Source organism: Silurus aristotelis (assembly GCF_946808225.1).
Source record: "Silurus aristotelis genome assembly, chromosome: 8".
NCBI classification, from domain to species: domain Eukaryota; kingdom Metazoa; phylum Chordata; class Actinopteri; order Siluriformes; family Siluridae; genus Silurus; species Silurus aristotelis.
This window is the reverse complement of record NC_139581.1, coordinates 6,101,443-6,122,787: the sequence shown is the minus strand read 5'-3', so window position 1 is coordinate 6,122,787 and position 21,345 is coordinate 6,101,443. Positions and strand designations below refer to the sequence as shown.

Below are 21,345 nucleotides of genomic sequence, written 5' to 3'. Positions count from 1 at the left end.
CACGCTCGTTTCCTCTGGGTTTACTAGTTTCCTCCGCCGAGAAAAGCACACGAGTATGTGAATGTAGATGACAAAAATATATATGATCATAGAGCAATGAAGAACATCTTGCTGACTAAGGACTCAATTCCAAAGCAGGAGAAGGAGGTTCCTGGGTTCCTGGGATGATGCTGACACCATGTGGCAAGTTCATCTTATCTGTTTTTCTTTTTTTTCTTTCTTTCCTTTTTTATTTTAATAAATAATTAATTTTGCCCAGATTGATCAAAACAATATACTCTGTTTCATGCAGTTTGAAAGGAGACATGTCCAGGGTTAAACTAAAACCTAAGGAAGGTGTGGACCATCATGAAAACTACTGACATCATAACAGGACAGACCACAGCGCCTCTTGTGACGTCACTTCCTATCGAAAAAAAAAAAAAAGCCAGGAGGATTTTGCATATGGCAAGACAAGCGATTGAGAGATAGATATTTTAATATATATTACACCGGATTGTATATATTATTTATTTTTTATTACATGACGCTTGATTGAAAAAATATCGGCATACCGGTTTATATGGAAAAAACAACAAAGCGGATCCGAAATCGATGATCCATCTGGAACCGGATTCCAGGTAAAGCAGCAGAGGGCATCATGCCAAGCTTCTTATAGATGATCTGTATAATAGATCAGCATGAATATAATAAATATGTATATGATAAACACAGATCTGGTCTTATATCATGTATATGCATGTCATAAAATACTTTTTTCTTCCGCATAGCAGTCATTAATAGCTCGGTATATGTGGTATAACATCTGGATTAACATCTTGCATGCTTTCTTTGCGCTGTGTATGTGTGGCTACAGATGTTGCACGTGCCGTGTTAGATCAGGTACTATAAATAAAGAAAAAAAAAAAAAATAAATAATAAAATAAAGACTGATGCTGCCTGCGACGTGTCATGGCCATTTTGTGTGCAGGAGGGGCGAAAAAAAAAAATCACATCCGGTATTCCTCCTAAATCTGTTACAAATGGCAACCTAACATCCACCTTTATAATGGCATGCATACAGACAGAGAAAAATCATTTTCAAAGAAAATTAATAGTGATAAAGGCCTTTTTATTCCTAAAATGGGGTTCAAATCCCCCCCAAAAAAACAAAACACATCCGGTATTCCTCTTAAATCTGATACAAATGGCAACCTAACATACACCGTTATAATGGCATGGCCTAATAACATTTTGTGAGCTCTTTTTGGAAACTTTATGACAGGTAATATTATTCAGGATCATTATACAAGTTTGTTTGGAAACAATATATGTTAACGTCCCTTCATTATTTATATATATATATATATATATATATATATATATATATATATATATATATATATATATATATATAGTGAGGAAAATAAGTATTTGAACACTGCTATTTTGCAAGAAATCATGGAGGGGTCTGAAATTGTCATCGTAGGTGCATGTCCACTGTGAGAGACATAATCTAAAAAAAAAAAATCCAGAAATGACAATGTATGATTTTTTAACTATTTATTTGTATGATACAGCTGCAAATAAGTATTTGAACACCTGAGAAAGTCAATGTTAATATTTGGTACAGGAGCCTTTGTTTGCAATTACAGAGGTCAAACGTTTCCTGTAGTTTTTCACCAGGTTTGCACACACTGCAGGAGGGATTTTGGCCCACTCCTCCACACAGATCTTCTCTAGATCAGTCAGGTTTCTGGCCTGTCGCTGAGAAACACGGAGTTTGTGCTCCCTCCAAAGATTCTCTATTGGGTTTAGGTCTGGAGACTGGCTAGGCCACGCCAGAACCTTGATATGCTTCTTACAGAGCCACTCCTTGGTTATCCTGGCTGTGTGCTTCGGGTCATTGTCATGTTGGAAGACCCAGCCTCGACCCATCTTCAATGCTCTAACTGAGGGAAGGAGGTTGTTCCCCAAAATCTCACAATACATGGCCCCGGTCATCCTCTCCTTAATACAGTGCAGTCGCCCTGTCCCATGTGCAGAAAAACACCCCCAATGCATGATGCTACCACCCCCATGCTTCACAGTAGGGATCGTGTTCTTGGGATGGTACTAATCATTCTTCTTCCTCCAAACACGTTTAGTGGAATTATGACTCAAAAGTTCTATTTTGGTCTCATCTGACCACATGACTTTCTCCCATGACTCCTCTGGATCATCCAAATGGTCATTGGCAAACTTAAGACGTGCCTGGACATGTGCTGGTTTAAGCAGGGGAACCTTCCGTGCCATGCATGATTTCAAACCATGACGTCTTAGTGTATAACCAACAGTAACCTTGAAAACGGTGGTCCCAGCTCTTTTCAGGTCATTGACCAGCTCCTCCCGTGTAGTTCTGGGCTGATTTCCCACCTTTCTTAGGATCATTGAGACCCCACGAGGTGAGATCTTGCATGGAGCCCCAGTCCGAGGGAGATTGACAGTCATGTTTAGCTTCTTCCATTTTCTAATGATTGCTCCAACAGTGGACCTTTTTTCACCAAGCTGCTTGGCAATTTCCCCGTAGCCCTTTCCAGCCTTGTGGAGGTGTACAATTTTGTCTCTAGTGTCTTTGGACAGCTCTTTGGTCTTGGCCATGTTAGTAGTTGGATTCTTACTGATTGTATGGGGTGGACAGGTGTCTTTATGCAGCTAACGACCTCAAACAGGTGCATCTAATTTAGGATAATAAATGTAGTGGAGGTGGACATTTTAAAGGCAGACTAACAGGTCTTTGAGGGTCAGAATTCTAGCTGATAGACAGGTGTTCAAATACTTATTTGCAGCTGTATCATACAAATAAATAGTTAAAAAATCATATATTGTGATTTCTGGATTTTTTATTTTTTTTTAGATTATGTCTTTCACAGTGGACATGAAGCTACGATGACAATTTCAGACCCCTCCATGATTTCTAAGTGGAAGAACTTGCAAAATAGCAGCGTGTTCAAATACTTATTTTCCTCACTGTGTATATATATATATATATATATAAATAATGGTATATACACGTTGTCAAACGTCTGGTGCACTCTAAAATTGTCTATACACAAATTTAGGCCTCAACAATTTTCTTATTGTAGTACTTGAACTCTAGTTCTTCTTGAATGTTTGATTGGCGAGATCATTCAATTCAATGCAATCAGAATTCAATTCACTTAAAAACAATAATGATTTAAAATGTGAATTTATGTCTTAATGTCCAGAAGTTTATCCCTAATAATAATAATAATAATAATAATAATAATAATAATCTGACACAGCTTGGACAAGTTTGTCAAGAAGAATACACATAAGGATCCAGATGTGAAAGATCGTAAAGATGGATTCCAGAAATGTTGCTGCTGCCCAAAAAGAAAAAAAAAAACTTGTATGTAGATATAGGGTTAATACCACACAAACACACACACACACACACACACACACACACACACACACACACACACACACACACACACACATATATATATATTCCTAAAGAGTGAGCCAGTGTCAATTGTGGCAAGAAAAAAACTACCAGAATGAAAGATCTATTCATTATAGATTCAACAGTCGAGGCTATCAAGTGCTCACTGATGGACACTTGAGTGCAAAACTGTTTCTGGCAGCTCCATCGCACGCAATTGTATCAAACTGTTTATATTAAACACAGCTTAAAATCATCTTTATAGTTCTTGAGTTTAACCCTCCACAGAAACTTTATGGATCTTTAGGCTGCTCTTGTGGAGCCATCCTCAACAGCAGTGAGTGGTTTCCAAGAAGAGAACTCCTTCCAGAAGTAGGTAATCAAGATGAATAAGGCAGGTTTGGAGATCAGAAGGGGATAGGGTTTGCTGGTATCTCAGGAGCATGTCTAGCTCGAAAAAAGGGTTCAGTGCAAAATAGGTAGGAACTCTTGAATCAATCCAAACTTAGAGTTGTTAAATCATTTGAATTCACTGACTGCTTGCACTGTATGTTCTCTGTGAAGGTCCACCATGACAGACAGCATCATGAGCAAAGCTGCTACAATGGAAATCCCCATCAACAGCAATGGAGACACAAGGACATCAGAAGAGGACAGTCTCGAGCAGGTAAGGGTTTACAACTACGCTTGGGAAAGAGCTGGGTGATATGATACAATATAATCTTAGTACTTAAAATACATAATGTGGCAAATAATTTCTGACATTGAGTAAGGTCTGAATCAGTGGCTGCTATTACAGTGGAGTAAAATATACAGTTTGAAAGTGGTAGCTCAGTGGATGTTGAACTCCGAATTGGAATAGTTTCAATTCCAGCACTACCAAAATCACTGTTGGGGCCTCGAACAAGGGGAGGGGGTTGCTTAGCAGTTAAGGCAATGGTCTTTGGAGATGAAGGTTGAGTTCAAATTCCAGCCCCACCAAGCTCCCACTCCCAGGCCTCTGAGCAAGCTCCCTTATAGAGCTGGACAGATTGATTGGCCGACTGATTAAATGGGCAAATGTTCTTGCCTTTTTAAATTGCCAAACCGTGGGAAGCGCTTGCGTGAGAGAATATAACTTTCCCATACCAGCAGGTGGCAGTAATCTGTGTTCCGCATCCAAACAGGGAAACCGTAAAAGCTAGAACTGTAAAAAAAAATTAAGTAAAGCAAGCAATGTTTACAACTGCCGCAATCATGAACAGATTCATGTCGTTTTTCCAATCCTGTCTGCTCAGTTGCAAAAGACGAGAGCAAGAATGACAACAAGTGTCAGAGTTCTCTTTTTTCACCGATGAGCTCCGCCGCTGCTCAACATGCAGATTAGCTGAAAAACAAATCGGCCAAAAAAATCGACATCACATATCGGTCATATTTTTAAATATCGGCATCGGCCACAGGAAAACCCATATCGGTTGAGCTCTAATTCCTAACCCCATAGCTGCTCAGTTGTACAGTTGACAAAAATGTAAGTTGCTATGGATAAGGGGGTCTGCCAAATGCAATAAATGTGAATATAAATAAATAAATGCAAAGCTCTTAACACTCAACTGCATGGATGTTTAAATTAGAGGTCGACTGATAGTGGATTTTACCAATAGCTATGTTGGGTCATACTTTCTGGTAACTGATTAGTTTTTAGAATGGATACTAAATTAAAAAAAATACCACTACATGTAAAATAGCACTGAACATTATTACAAGAATTAAAAATACATTTAATTAAAATGCTCTGGACTTTGTGAAGACATTTAAAAATGACTATTTTAAGCATAACTAGATTGATATGAAATGGTAATGTTTTACAGTAGGATTCTATTTGTAACTGACGTAAATAAATGCTTTAGAAGTATTGTTTATTGTTTGTTAATTTTAATTAATCTGTTAACTCTAGTTAAGGCACTATGAATTAACATGAATGAGGTACAATGTGCAGTCTCACTGTCAAAATACAAGCATGTAATGTTAGTAATTCGCCTTTAGAGGCCGCTCTTGTACTGTATAATAACAGAGGACCTTCTCAGCCCTTCCAGCACAGACGCAACCCGGAAAAACTATCAGAATCGATTTTTGACAAAATCTGCAAAACTGATTAATTGTTTGACTTCTAGTATAAATGAGATCACTGTTAGTTGGTCTGAAAAAGTTATAGAACTTTATAAAAAAAAGTTTTTGTATAAAAAAAATTATACAAATGTCTAATTACTATAACTAATTACTATCACCCAGCATTATTTAATTGCTGTAGCTATTACTTGTTTAGTCTTCACACAAAAGTATTGGATTGAGGCAAAATACAAAGTGATACCAAGGAACAAATATTTTGTCTCAGATTTCTGCTTTTAGTTTTAAATCTGTCTGGTCTTTGTGTGTAACCTTAGATTTCTGTCTCGATTGCATGCTGACATGCCGTGTTTTGTCCTTATGTCTCATTTATTTATTTATTTTTTTTTTTTGCACAGATTCACTGGAGCTTAGAGAGGAAGGTAGGGAGTCTGTGAGTGGCTGTGATAAAGGAGAAAGTGGCAGCGTGTTCTTAGATTAGCGTCACGTCTCATATGCCTTCTGAGTGTTTATCACATAAAACTGCCGTGGGCTTAAACATTCAAAATGCTTGTGGGTATGTTTGTGTTTGAAAAGTAAGAGCCGTGTGGGTTTTGCACTGTCTCGTTCGCTGTTTTAATTGCCTTTTCTCCTTCCTTCCTTCCTTTCTTTTTTCCTTCCTCCTTACACCCCCCTCCCTCCCTCACTCCCTCACTCACTCACTCACTTACTCACTCACTCATTTCTATCCTACTTTTTTCCCTTCCTTCCTTCCTTCCTTCCTTCCTTCCTTCCTTCCTTCCTTCCTTCCTTCCTTCCTTCCATTTTTACTTCCTCCCTACCTCCCCCCTCTCTCCCTACCTCTCTCCTTTCTATCCTACCTCTTTTTCCTCCCTCCCTCCCTCCGGTCCTTCCTTTTTTACTTCCTCCCTCCCTCCCTCGCTCCTTTCTATCCTACCATTTTTTTCCTTCCTTTCTTCTTCGCTCCCTCCCTCTCTACTTCCCTTCTTCCGTTTTTACTTCCTCCCTACCCCCCCTTTCCCTTCTATCCTACCTTTTTTTTTTTTCTTCCTTCCTTACTTCCTCCATCCCTCCTTACTTCCTTCCTTTCTATCATTCCTTCCTCCCTCCCTCCACTGTAAGCGTTTGTCTAAATGTTACTAATAGAAGTCTTTCTACAGGAAAGTGATGGTCAGGTTTAATGCACTGTTTATTGTCTGTCAGTGGATTAAGATGATAAACCCTGAAATTTTTACAGAAATCCACACGTAGTTTTTATATATTGTTAGAAATATTTAAAGCATTATGATTTACTAAATAAACGGTACATCAATAAAAAGAAGTGGTAGTTATGATGTAGGACTTTTGATAAGATGGTTGTGAGTTCAGATCCCAGCACCACCAAGTTGCCCCTGAGTCCTAAATAAAATAAGTTGCATTGGGTAAAGGCACAAGCTTTTCTCTACAATTTAGCTTTAATTATTAGAATGTGTGTGGTGTTGGTGTTATCTGAACTGTGATGATGGTGTTTATGATGTTCAGGACCTGCAGCAGGTGATGGTGTCTGGGCCGAACCTAAACGAGACCAGTATTGTGTCTGGGGGATACGGAGGATCAGCCGAGGGAATCATCCCCACTGGTTCCATCAAAGGTGTGTGACCCTCAAGTGTCTTTCAACACATGTCGTTTATTCTCATTTGAAAATCCTTCCCCCAAACCTCGTTTATTTTTCGCTGAAATGCCTTTCAGGCCCATCTATACTTTACAACGAGGGGTATTTTGAAAGAAGATGTGGAAACGGCCCCAAACCAGGTGTCGTTATGCACCTTGTATAAAAACTTATTTTTATATCTTTCTTGTTCCAGCTCTTTCTTCCAACTTTCTACCAGCGAAGTGCACGTGGGAGAAGATCTTTGACATTATTTTTACTGACCGTAGAAAGTTTCTTGTCTACAGGCTGAGGACCCAAGAATGTCAACTGCATGCTAGTTTGCGATGGAAAGACTAACAACAGTGTCTCTTATTGCTGTTTTTTATGTTTCTCACAACATAAAGTGTCCAAAAGGTTTGCACAAAAGGTTGCACCAGAACGTCTGTGATATCGGTCAAACTGAAGAAGCTGAATATCAGGATGCTATTATTTCATTTAAATCCTTTCATGTCCATTAATGTTTTATTTATTTCTTTTTTTAAGTAGTAACACCAGTTAGGTCAGAAAAAGGAAGTCCCAGAACATCACCTCAGTCTTATTCAAGCTACACTGGCTGCTTGTTCAATTCTACATCCATTACAAAGTCAATCTTTTGAAAATCTTACCTCCGAACCTCAGCTCAAGCATTTCTTGCTGATCTTTTGAAGCACTAAAGTCCATCAATAACACTTTACTCAGTTGAGGGAGGATCTTGTTGGTCCAGGGGGAGGATTATTCACCCCAAAACTCTGGGGTGTTCACAAAACGTAAGAATATTCCAAATTATTCACCTTGGGACTTCATTAATTAAAATGTAATTAGATTGAATTGTATTAATAGAGTCATATTTAGTAATATATAGTTATTATAACGACTATATTTTATTAAAAACTAAGCATTTATTTTACATTTAGTACAATGAAATCATAAGGTCCCCTGGTGGTCTAGTGGTCAGGATGCGGCGCTCTCAACGCTGCGGCCCAGGTTCGATCCCCGGTCAGGGAACCAACCCCAGCCACTCTTAGTGCCGGTCCAAATCCCGGATAAATGGGGAAGGTTGCGTTAGGAAGGGCATCCAGCGTAAAAACATGTGCCAAGTCAAACATGCGGATGATCCGCTGTGGCGCCCCCTAATGGGAGAAGCCGAAAGGAAGTTTAGTACAATGAAATTAAGAAAAATTCCTATTTATAGTACAATTATTTTAACTTTTTTATTACTGGTGTTTAAAATAATAAAAGTTTTTTTTATGATAAATACCAATTTCATTGGTTGACATTTTTGACAATTTATGTACCACTATTATGATCATATGAGGATTTTTAAAGCAGAAAAAAAATGATATGTGATCCTGAATAAGAGTCAAATTAAACGTCAAATAAAGTCAATCGATTTATAAGTTTCTGGTGCAGGAAATTTGTCTTAAATGCCTTTTGGACTTTATACTCGTTGTACTTTGTGCATACTATCTGAAGAACATTAACCCCAAACACTTTGCACCACAACACAGCGTTGTAAAGTTAATGTGCTTCTATTTCTTTCGCCATATTTCTTTGATTCGCTACTTGCACACTTTTTCATCTTTTCTTTATGATGTATAGGCTGCAGCTATAAATTGTTTTAGTAATTGAGTATTCTGTCGATTAATCGAATATTCGGATTAGAAGTTATTTCTCTTTATTAAAGAACAATACTAAATATACAAGACAAAATTAGGTTTTTCTATAAAAAAATAAAAAAAATAATAATAATTTGTTTTCTTTTCAGAAAAATTTAAATTTTTATTTTTGCCTATATTTAGTGCCTAAAATTAACTATTACATCAAAATGCAAATACAAACATTTAAATAAATAAAAAATATATATTAAGAAATTTCAAATGACTGAAAAAAAAGGTAAACACACTATATTGTGTTTTCTTTATGTTTTAGTTTCAAATGATTCCAAACTTTGGAAACTTTTTCGTTTTCTTCGTCCTGAATCTTCTCACAGCATCTTCTGTGTTTGCCGGAGCGGTCCAGAGTTTAGTGTCTAGTGCGTCATTAATAATGATCCATGTGGGAACAATGCTCTGTGTGTAGAGAAATGGGCTAAACAAAATAATTTGCCTCAACCATTTTTTTATTTGTATTCGAGTTACTGCTTTTCTCCTCAACTCATCCCATCCTCTCACTGGCTTGTTCAAAGCATTCATGCTGTTAATATCAATTCTGTAAATTTTTCTAAAACTCACACAAACGCCATCGAACTCATCGCATGCTCAAGCAATTTCTCCATTCTATCAGGAGAAATCAGTGCTCGTAATAAGAACCTCTCCAATCTCACCGTTATTTTCCATTCATCTTCACTCATTTCAGACCTTCGCTCCAAACCTAGGGATTTTCCACCCAGTCATTCAACAGCTGCTCGGATATCGTGTCAGCCAGAACATTACTCAGGTATCCCAGTGTTCCTTCTGTCATTCACAACATTTTCCTTCTGTTTAATCATCAGCATTAAGTATATATAACGTCGATGGTGAACGTGGCCCCTTTAGACCTTTCCGGTACAAATCAGCAGGTTCATGATCTTTTACGCAATAATATCCTTTTGTCGTTTCTTGTAGCTCCCAGCATGCACCACAGTCACAGTAATCCAAGCATGATGTCGGAGGAGGCCACACGTGGGATTGCAGTCGAGAAATTTGACAGTGTGAAGAAATGGAGCATTAATACATATAAGGTATGGGTCCTTATAATCATGTCATGGGTACGGCTGCTGCTATCGATTATTTTACTAATCAAATATTCGAATGATTATTCGAGTCGATTAATCGAGTGATCACGTTTCCTTCTTAGAAAAATGTCAATTTTTATTGCTGAAATTACGTGAAAGGATATCGATAAAAAACTAAACTCATTTAGTGCAATGTTTTATTAGCCATATTACATCAACTTACAAATAAAAAGTCCCTCAGCAGCAGCCAGAGTAGAGTAGGTTATGGGAAAATATTTGTTTAATTAAATTATTCTCACTCATGTATTTATTTATTAAATCGCACACAGTAACGGGATGTGGGTTTTCTTGTCTCCGGAAAAGCTCTAAATCCGCGTATTTAAATTAATACAAATATTTTTAAAAATCAATTTCAAAATTGCTTTAAAACCGTTACCGCACTGTACGGGGTTTTTACGTTTTAGTTTGAAATGTAGTTTCCCAAACTTTGTAAACTTTCTGCCGTTTTCTTTGTCCTGAATTTTCTTCTCACACTCGCTGTTTTCTTCCCGTTCCTCCATTTTTTAATTCTGCAGCGTCTTCCGTGCTCTCCGGTACAGCGCGCTCCAGAGTTTAGCGGGAAGTGCGTCAGTAAAAATGGTCCGTGGGGAAACACAGTGTTTAGTTAAATGGACTAAACGAAGCATCGAGGCACATCACTGATGCCAAATGCTGTTTATTTTTAGTGACTTTTTTATTCATTTTAGATGTAACTTTTTATTTTTTGCTGTGTTACTTTTTGTTTTAGTTTAAATGCGTGTCTTTTATTTTCCTCAATATTTATTAATATAATTAATATTTTCGTTTTTATTTCATTTAGCACATTTTCATGATTCAGAATTTTTTTTTTTTTTGTAATAAAGTTCAATACTATTTTTTTCATGGAGTGTTATGTTTGTTTTTGGTTTTTTTATTCAGTTTCCGTTTGAAAAACTATCAGTTGATTAATCAGTTATCGGCAACTACGATCCAACTTAGCTATCAGTATCCGTAAATTAGTTCACCTCTATTCATAACCTCCACGATAATGGAACTATTATGAAAGCTTCAACTCAATCCACCCAGTCTAGAAGACTAGAAAGCAATTGTAATTGAAATATTTAAGATGAAATCTTACCTTTTCTTTAGAATTAAAAAAGCAAAACAGTGCTATTGTATGAAGAACGTAGCAAAAACTCTTGTTGGACTCTTGAGAAGTAGTAGGACATAATTGATATTAACATGGATCAATATTGTACATTAATGGTAACCTTAAAACTGTGTGAAGTGTCAATTACACTGAACCTTATCCTGCTGTAGTATTTCTTTCTTTCTTTAAATGTAAATATACAAATTATATATATATAAATTCTGTTTAATTTATGTATGTGTATATACATATACATTTTTTTCTTAAATATATATATATATATATATATATATATATATATATTAGAGGAAAAAATTTACTTTTTTTCCCCCATACTTTTAGTCAGATTATATTGTAATATACTTTTATACTTATTTTATTTATTGTTACGTATTTTTTTAGCTTTATATTGTATTTCTTTTAATGCTTAAGTTTACAAGAATTTCACAATGACATACTCTGTATCAATGTGTACAGTATGTGACAAATAAAATGAAAATGATAATGGTATGATAAATAATGATAAATATAATATATTTTATATATAATTTTGTATTGTATTTCTGACACCTTTGACATTAAAAATAAATGGACATTGTGTCCCCCAAATGAGGATTGGTTCCTTTTAAAGTCTGGTTTCTCTAAAAGGTCCTTCCCCATACCATCTCAGGGAGTTTTTTTCTTGCTGCTATCACCGCTATCTCGCTTATTAGGGATCAAGTTATTGGGACTTAATAAAAATATATAGTTTTAGAATATAATTTTTTTTATTCTGGAAAGCTGCTATGTAATGTAATGTACAAATAAAATTACAATTACCTTAAGTAAAGAAAGATTTGAAAAGGAATGAAAAAGCTCTATGGTGCATGAGGGAAATGTCCATTCGATGTAAATGATATGTAAATGAAGCTTTGGTTGATAAAGCTGCTTCACTTGATCTCCTGAATGACTGTGCGAGTATATCAGCATTTGCTTTCCCTCTAATTCCATCAGTGCACGAAGCAGATGTTCTCGGAGCGCTTTGGGCGTGGCTCACGGACCGTGGACCTGGAGCTCGAGGCTCAGATCGACATGCTGCGTGAAACCAAGCAGAAATACGAGCACATTCTGAGACTGGCGCAGGCTCTTACCACTCACTTCTACAACGTCGTGCAGACGCAGCAGGCCCTCGGAGACACGTTCGCTGATCTGAGCCAGAAATCTCCAGAACTCCAGGTAAACGCAACACAGTGCCCGGTTTTCTAGTAGGAGATGTGGTCTTGGAGAGCTTGTTTTATATGATTGTGGTGAAGAGAACGAATCCTCATCAATTTTGGGTATAAAACACTTGAACATGAAAGTGTTCTCTGCTGCTTTTAGACTCTTAGAAAGTTCTCGATTATTGATTACGTATTTCATTCTTACAGATTAACCAATAGTTACTTTTTACTTGGATTTAAAATCTATGATTGATTTAGTATTTGAGTTAAAATGCACTAAATGTAGCACTACCTAGATAGATAGATAGATAGATAGATAGATAGATAGATAGATAGATAGATAGATAGATAGATAGATAGATAGATAGATAGATAGATAGATAGATAGACTGTTAAGTGTAAAATCATGGGTTTATTTTATTTTAATTTTTTTCATCTTTGATTAATTTATGACCAGGTGTATTAATCAATAGACAGTATATAAAAAGGACTATAGATTTGTAACTAAAAGGCACATGGAAACCTTTACCAGGACGAGTTCGGCTTCAACGCAGAGACTCAGAAGCTGCTGTGTAAGAACGGAGAGACGCTACTGGGCGCAGTTAATTTCTTCGTGTCAAGCATCAACACGCTGGTCAACAAAACCATTGAGGATACGCTGATGACCATCAAGATGTACGAGAACGCAAGGTACAGATCTGAAGCACACTGTCTGTTGGGTAATAGAAGGTTAATGAATATTCATTTTACACAGTTTGACCTTGAATGTAATGTCCTTGATGAATCAGTTCACTTTGGTTGGAGTGGAAAAATCTCCTGCTATAGAGCTCTGATCTCAACCCTACTGAACACCTTTGGGGTGAATGTGAACGCTGAATGTACCCCAGACCTCCTCACCTCACCTACATCATTACCTGACCTTACTAACACCCTCGTAGCTGAAGGAATCATACGCAGATCTCCACATTTTAAAATCTGGTGGTACATTTTCCCAGAAGAGTGGAGGTTATCATAACCATAAATGTGGAGTAAATGTGGAACTGAATCTTCAAAAAACACATTATTCTTATAGGCAGGTGTCCGCAAACTTTTGTCCATACAGTGTATTTGTTTTCTATAAGCCCAAAAAAGGCCCTGTTTTTTTGTCCATTTAAAGTTTTGCTGCGGGTCTGATCCTAATCCCACTTTCCCATTGGACAAATATTTGTCTCTAAAACAATATGTTGCAATAGTTCAGCCAGTAAAAATACAGAAATCTTCATGATTCTAAAAATCTGACTAAACAAAGGGATCAATATCATTTAAACCACAAAGCAGTGAATGTGTGTTTTGAATGTCATAAATAGCTTAAATAGTCCTGTTCTCACTTTATGGGGCTTTTCTTCATTACATCTCCAGTGTTAATAAGAACATCGAATGCTTTGTGTGTGTTTAGGTTGGAGTATGATGCCTATAGGACAGACCTGGAGGAGCTGAGCGCTGGCCCGCGTGATGCCGCCGCTATGGTGCGGATCGAATTCGCGCAGCAGGAGTACCAGATCCACCGAGAAAAGTATGAGCGTCTACGGAGCGACGTTACCATCAAACTCAAATTCCTGGAGGAGAATAAGGTACATTTTAGTTTATTTTCTTCTCTATTTCATATGGGTCAAAATCCTCACTCATCTGAGGAACTAGGATTTAATCCTTGTTTCTGAATTTAGTTCATTTGCGAAATAAGTTTGAAGAAATTAGCTTTATGATGCTGATGGCTGTATATCAGGAATATCTCTGAATATTACTTGAGGTATGAAGTTATGAGAAAATATTCCTTGCTGCAAAAAAGTGTTAGCACCATGCAGTACTTAATTCATACAGTAGGGGGAGCCGATTGCCACCTGAAATCATCAGAAGTTGTGCCGACGTGGATGTATCATGTTAAAATGTTCAGCACAGTCTCGTCAGTATGGTTCTAAGTTCTAGGGCAGCGGTTCCCAACCTGTTTTGCGCCTCGGACCGGATTAATGTCGGACAATATTTTCACGGACCGGCCTCTAAGGTGTGGTGGATAAATACAACAAAATAAAATGATAGGACCGGCATAAAAACTGGTATTTTCTAAATATAATTATGAACGTGAATCCACTGTGTTGTTTTTTTGTTCATTTTGCTCACTTGGGGGTTTGAATTTAGTAGTAATGTATTATGTGTTAGCGGCCGGAGCCCCTTTAAGAAGGTAGAGGATGGCGGTAAGACATGTGACAGAGGCATCATGACATGCATCAAAAGTGAGTCATAGACAGATGTGGAGAGAATCTGGTAATTTTCCAAAATAAAACATCGTTTAGAAATCAGATAATAAAACAAACGGAAATAATGTAAGTTATGTATTTTTACTGTGCGGCCCGGTACCAATTGACCCACGGATCGGTGCCGGTCCGCGGCCCGGGGGTTGGGGACCCCTGGTATAGGGTAGGGCTCTAAGTAAGCACGATGAAGAATGCGCTGTAGTAAGACAACAAGGTATTTGGAAGCTGAATGAGTTGAAGTCTTATAGAAACACATTCAAACTTTCAAATCAACTCAAATTGGAAGAAAATGCAGCGCTGATAAAACAAAAAAAAGGATACAAAAAGGCTTCACTTTGAAGAGTAATCTGAGTTGAAGGAAACTGATTGAGTTTATCTGTTTCCAAAACATAAGGTTGCAATCACATAATACTCTAAAATTCCTTACACAGGCAAAGGAGCCGAGTTAAGTGCCAAAAGAGCAAGCGAAGGCTGGAGGACGAAATGAGATCACCTCAGTTTTACTTCAATTTAAGTGACGTTAAGTTAAGTTTAATGATAGCCATGATTTTTTTGGACAGTTGCTGGATAATCTAGTGACGCTGCATGACGTCATTGACCTCATCAACACAGAAAATCATGACAAAAATTGACTTGATATTAAGGGTGCACGAAGGCGCATCACTTCACCAGTGGTGGATGAAGTACACAAACCATGTCCCGGAGTAACAGTAGAGATCCAGTAGAAGTGTCTCTTTAAACTTTCACACTTTTTTGAGTTAAAGTTCAGAAGTTTTTGCCTTCACATGTACTTGTAAATGTATCCAAAGTACTATGATTTATTATGGCGATAATGTTCCTATTATCATTACTTAATCAACTCCGTTTTTGTGAAAAGACTCGGATGTGACTCTCAGCACAACAATAGAATATAAAATAAAATGTTTTTAATTAATTAAACACTAATTATCTATCAAAATTATAATTAGCCCGAAACCTTCAACTATTTAAAGAAATCGCGTAATTAAGGTCACGGGTGTTGTAGCGAGTTCGAGTCAGGAGTTTCTTCATCATTTATTCCTCTTAAAATGTCAAACTGGATGCTGATGATAAGTAGATACACCAAGCGCCGAATCAAAACAAGTTCAAAACACGCTCTCGAACCTGATTGGTGGCCTGCTGCGTGTTTGACCGGGTTACGGTTTTATCCAATAAGAAATCTAACTAATTTTGCAAAATGTAGTTGAGTAAAAAGAAGTCAAATATTTGACTTTGACATGAAGTGAAGTAAAATTCTAACTAAATGGAAATACAGTGGAACCCGGTTATCTCGACCTCGGTTAACTCGACAACCCTATTACGTCGACGTTTTTGAAGTGGAACCGCCAAATTCTCGCTTTGTCTAAGCATTTTTTATCGGTTATGTCGACTTTTTTATGTCGCCGAACCCTGATATCTCGAGCACAAGGGGGGAAAAATTTGCCACTTAACGTCGGTTATATCGATCGGCACTGTGCAGCCGCAGAAGAACTCACGAAAGTGGCGGAAAAATCAAACCTTACAGCTGCTCCAGGTGTTGTATTGTATACTGGTGAATCTCTGCTGTTAGTTAGTGCACATATGCCTTTTGTTGTTAAATGTTATGCGATGAACGGGAGGCGAAAGCCGCGCTTGGCGGCGCGGAACGTGAGATGAGCAGCAAAAGCATAGAATGAACACCGGCAGGATCGGGGGGTGAATCCGCGATGCGCTTTGGGAAGAAAAGAGCAGCCGGTGAGAGAGTGCCGGTGGGAAGACACGTACCGGGATACGCATGCGCGATAACAACGACCGCCGTGAACCAACATACAGTGGGTACGGAAAGTATTCAGACCCCCTTAAATTTTTCACTCTTTGTTATATTGCAGCTATTTGCTAAAATCATTTAGGTTCATTTCTTTTCCTCATGAATGTACACACAGCACCCCATACTGACAGAAAAACACAGAATTGTTGACACTGTTGCAGATTTATTAAAAAAGAAAAACTGAAATATCACATGGTCCTAAGTATTCAGACCCTTTGCTCAGTATTTAGTAGAAGCCCCCTTTTGATCTAATACAGCCAGGAGTCTTTTTGGGAAGGATGCAACAAGTTTTTCACACCTGGATTCAGGGATCTTCTGCCATTCCTCCTTGCAGATCCTCTCCAGTTCTGTCAGGTTGGACGGTAAACGTTGGTGGACAGCTATTTTTAGGTCTCTCCAGAGATGCTCAATTGGGTTTAAGTCATTGCTCTGGCTGGGCCATTCAAGAACAGTCACGGAGTTGTTGTGAAGCCACTTCATCGTTATTTTAGCTGTGTGCTTAGGGTCATTGTCTTGTTGGAAGGTAAACCTTCAGCCCAGTCTGAGGTCCAAAGCACTCTGGAGAAGGTTTTCGTCCAGGATATACCTGTGCTTGGCCGCATTCATCTTTCCCTTGATTGCAACCAGTCGTCCTGTCCCTGCAGCTGAAAAACACCCCCACAGCATGATGCTGCCACCACCATGCTTCATTGTTGAGACTGTACTGGACAGGTGATGAGCAGTGCCTGGTTTTCTCCACACATACCGCTTAGAATTAAGGCCAAAAAGTTCTATCTTGGTCTCATCAGACCAGAGAATCTTATTTCTCACCATCTTGGAGAACTCCATGCGGGTTTTCATGTGTCCTGCACTGAGGAGAGGCTTCCGTCGGGCCACTCTGCCATAAAGCCCCGACTGGTGAAGGGCTGCAGTGATGGTTGACTTTCTACAACTTTCTCCCATCTCCCGACTGCATCTCTGGAGCTCAGCCACAGTGATCTTTGGGTTCTTCTTTACCTCTCTTACCAAGGCTCTTCTCCCCCGATAGCTCAGTTTGGCCAGTCGGCCAGCTCTAGGAATTGTTCTGGTCGTCCCAAACGTCTTCCATTTGAGGATTATGGAGGCCACTGTGCTCTTAGGAACCTTAAGTGCAGCAAAAAATTTTTTGGAACCTTGGCCAGATCTGTGCCTTGCCACAATTCTGTCTCTGAGCTCTTCAGGCAGTTCCTTTGACCTTAATGATTCTCATTTGCTCTGACATGCATTGTGATCTGGAAGGTCTTATATAAACAGGTGTGTGGCTTTCCTAATCAAGTCCAATCAGTATAATCAAAAATTTCTGGACTCAAATGAAGGTGTAGAACCATCTCAAGGATGATCAGAAGAAATGGAGAGCACCTGAGTTAAATATATGAGTGTCACAGCAAAGGGTCTGAATACTTATGACCATGTGATATTTCAGTTTTTCTTTTTTAATAAATCTGCAAAAAGGTCAACAATTCTGTGTTTTTCTGTCAGTATGGGGTGCTATGTGTACATTCGTGAGGAAAAGAAATGAACATAAATGATTTTAGCAAATGGCTGCAATATAACAAAGAGTGAAAAATTTAAGGGGGAAAGTCTGAATACTTTCCGTACCCACTGTATACCAACAATAACGGACAGTGAGAGTGTGGAAGTTTAAATAGGAGCTGGTGATGATGATAAACGAGCACCATATGTGCGCGATTGAAGCCGGGAGCTTCAGAGAAAGCGGCCGAGAAAACACCTGACACGCTGAAGGGGGCCGAAGGGGGCGTGGCAGGTGGATTCCTGACAGATAAACATGTACTGTATGTATTTTTATAACATGCCTTCATCAAACAAATCGCGGCAACGCTGTTGTGTAAAAAAACCCTCCAAAAACACGTGCATGCACATTCTCATTTATTAACGCACATCATGTACATAAAGAAATTTCAAGCACGTTAATATACTGCCCCCATATCGATTTTCGTTTATCTCGATCATCGGTTACCTCGATGCTTTTTGGCGACCCCCCAGGACATCGACATAACCGGGTTCCACTGTACTTCAGTAAAGTACAGATATGTGAAAAAGCTACCGTAATTTCCGGACTATTAAACGCACCCAAATATAAGCCGCACCCACTGAATTTTACAAAGATTTTTATTTTGAACATAAATAAGCCGTAAATGTCTACATTGAAACTAATGAACTTTACACAGGCTTTAACGAAAGACAGTGTCTTTTACACGGCTTGTATCTAAACAGTAGCCTACCAAGAAAGTCATTGTTCACCGTCTTCCTCCTTCCTTTCACAACTATTTCTCTCGGGAGTTTATCTTTTGGCATCGTCGTGCGTTTAAAAATCACCATCGGTGAAGCTTTTCTCCCGATGCCGTGCAGCTCAGAACACAGGTGAAGTGTGTTTTCATGCCCGGTTGTTTTCAGCGTGACGAATGATTCACATTTCCTGTAGGCAGTCCGAGTGAGCGGCAGGTCAAACGTCAGAGGAACATCATCCATATTTATGATGTGGTGCGGCCCGATTCAGTGGGAGCGCATCTGATTTAATATAAAGAGTTTCATTGGTTCACCTTAAACCCGTTCTGTAATTTCATTGGTCTAATGTTACGGGGTTCAGTTTTTTGACTTGAAGTTTGTGAAACCGGGAAAAACCCAGGAAAAATCCATAAATTAGCCGCTTCGTTGTTTAAGCCGCGGGGTTCAAAGCGTAGGAAAAAAAGTAGCGGCTTATAGTCCGGAAAATACGGTACTTAAGTACAGTAACGAATTGCATTTACTTTATTTAGTGCACTAAAAGCAGAGCACATCCGGTGTTGAATTTCACACCAATCATTTTTTTTCCAGGAAATGTAAAATTCAAGTTTTTTTTACTACCACAGCGATCTTTAAACGAGCTCAATTTTTTTTTCTCAAAATATTAAATGTATGTTTTATCCATTTTTAGTTATGTTTAATGTTATGACCAAGCTTTTTTTTTTCTTCATTAAACGTGTCCTTGGGAACTTTACTAATATTACTATTGAGAATGTGTATTATTCACCATGGTCCTGTTTTAATCCTGTGCCCTGCAGGTAAAAGTGATGCACAAGCAGCTCCTTCTCTTCCACAACGCCATCTCAGCCTACTTCGCCGGCAACCAGCAGCAGCTCGAACAGACTTTCAGGCAATTCAGCGTGAATTTGAAGCGGCCCGGCTCGGACAGACCGTCCTGGCTGGAGGAACAGTAATAAAACCATAAGACATGTTTACCCTCAGCCTCGGGAGACTCGGACGGGCTGGAGGATGGAAAGATTCATAGACGTGCGGGCAGATTTCGTGTGTGTTCATTATGACGAACGAGAAAGGATCGAAGCCTCCCATGCCTTTTGTCTTTGTATTGAATTTATTTTGTCATGTGACGTAAAAGTGGAACATAATAGCATTTTTGTTTTTGTAGACAGAATGGCTGACTTCCCAGGACGCTTATTAACGAATTACTTTTATTGTAGAATGGGCCGTATTCTGAGTTGTGGTCTCAGGAATGATAAATTAGTACCGACATCGTGCACATCTGCATTCAGCAACACGGCAGACGTTATGCGCTGTTCAGAAAAGGCTATGCATAATATGAATGAAAAAGCCTGCGTTATACTGGCTCCAGCAAAAATCTGTATTAAATCTGGCAACTTCTAATATGTTACAATGAAATTGAACCTTATTTTCAGTTTTGGAATCAAATTAGATCCTGAAAAAAAAAGGTGGAATGTCATCTGAGGTTGATCTTTTTTAAACAGACGAATAGAACTATCAAATAATTAAGCATATCATCCAAAAAAGACATTTATGTTCATGCCCTTATCCAGAGGGACTTACAATTTTTTTTTTTTATACAACTGAGCAGTTGAGGGTTAAGGGCCTTACTCAAGGGCCCAGTATTAGCAGCTTAGTGGTGCTGGGATTTGAACTCACAACCTTCTGATTCAAAAATCCAACATTTTAACCACCGAGCTACAACTTCACCCCCCTACATAAATAAATCAGGTGATGTGCAGATGTGCAGGATCAAGTGCTATTTTAAGTGTCTGAATAATTGCGAATGAAATATATTATCAAATTAAATGTATTGAATTTATATTAAATTCAGCCAAAGGGTTTTTTATAAGATGATTATCATCTTGCTATCCATGTAGCATCATGTTAGTCTTTTTAACAAATATTTCCAAATTACTTGTCTCTTGCTTTCTTTCATTATATTTAAGAGAACGCCCACTTTTTTTTTTTCTCCAGTCAGCATTTTTTACCCAACAAGTATGAACTACACACTGGGAAATCGAGTTATGTACCTGCAAATAGGCAAATTCCACTCCGTAAAATATCCAAGTCATATTTTAAATGGTGTCAACTCTGAATACGGTCCAGTGACGGGAAACCGTGTGTACATGCACAGGAGTATTCTCTGGTATGATGCATTGGATTCGAAGGCATGCCATGGATAACTGTTTACAATACATGTAAGAGTTTTATTAATATATATATATATATATATATTCTTGTGTAAAATACAGTGTAAAGTCCCACATATCAAATTAAACACAGTTTGAAAGGATGTCCTCGTCTCATCAACTTTCTGATCATTCACTGTTATTATTTGTTATGGGTTTTAATTCCCAAACTATATCATATAATCTCCAACGCGTGACATGAAATGTATTGATCCAAAACAGAGGAAAATCAGCTGAAAGTCGTATAGCAGACATTTTGAAGACACAGCAAGTCAAAGGTCAGTGCTTCCCATTCCTCAGGTCTGTTGACCCTTTGAGATGCTATTCTAAGATTATTGGGGGTGATTAGTTAGGTATTGTAACCAAATTGGCTTTACCACATGGCCCTTGTAATTAGAAAAAGAAGTTAGCTAACTAACAGTAACTTTCAATTAAATTATTACCAAATTTGCTGTCCAAATAT

The 21,345-nt window shown here is 38.1% G+C and overlaps 1 protein-coding gene across 11 annotated transcripts; it reads left to right on the top strand.

The window, feature by feature from the left end:
* Window positions 1–237: 237 nt before the first annotated feature.
* Window positions 238–20,986, top strand: arfip2a (ADP-ribosylation factor interacting protein 2a). Of its 11 annotated transcripts, XR_014534601.1 has the most exons (12): window positions 393–620; window positions 3,992–4,094; window positions 5,929–5,952; window positions 7,052–7,160; window positions 7,259–7,321; window positions 9,555–9,635; window positions 9,803–9,918; window positions 12,074–12,295; window positions 12,812–12,969; window positions 13,715–13,889; window positions 19,473–20,194; window positions 20,254–20,986. XR_014534601.1 is itself a non-coding variant. In XM_083548061.1 (11 exons), the coding sequence occupies exons 1-11, from the start codon at window positions 595–597 to the stop codon at window positions 19,626–19,628; spliced, it is 1,233 nt and encodes a 410-aa protein (XP_083404187.1). In that variant the 5' UTR covers window positions 402–594; the 3' UTR covers window positions 19,629–20,986. The 11 variants fall into 11 exon arrangements, 6 of the variants coding, with proteins under 6 accessions (XP_083404188.1, XP_083404187.1, XP_083404189.1 ...); XR_014534603.1 differs by lacking the exon at window positions 7,259–7,321 and having other exon boundaries at window positions 402–620; XM_083548061.1 differs by having other exon boundaries at window positions 402–620; window positions 19,473–20,986.
* Window positions 20,987–21,345: the final 359 nt, after the last annotated feature.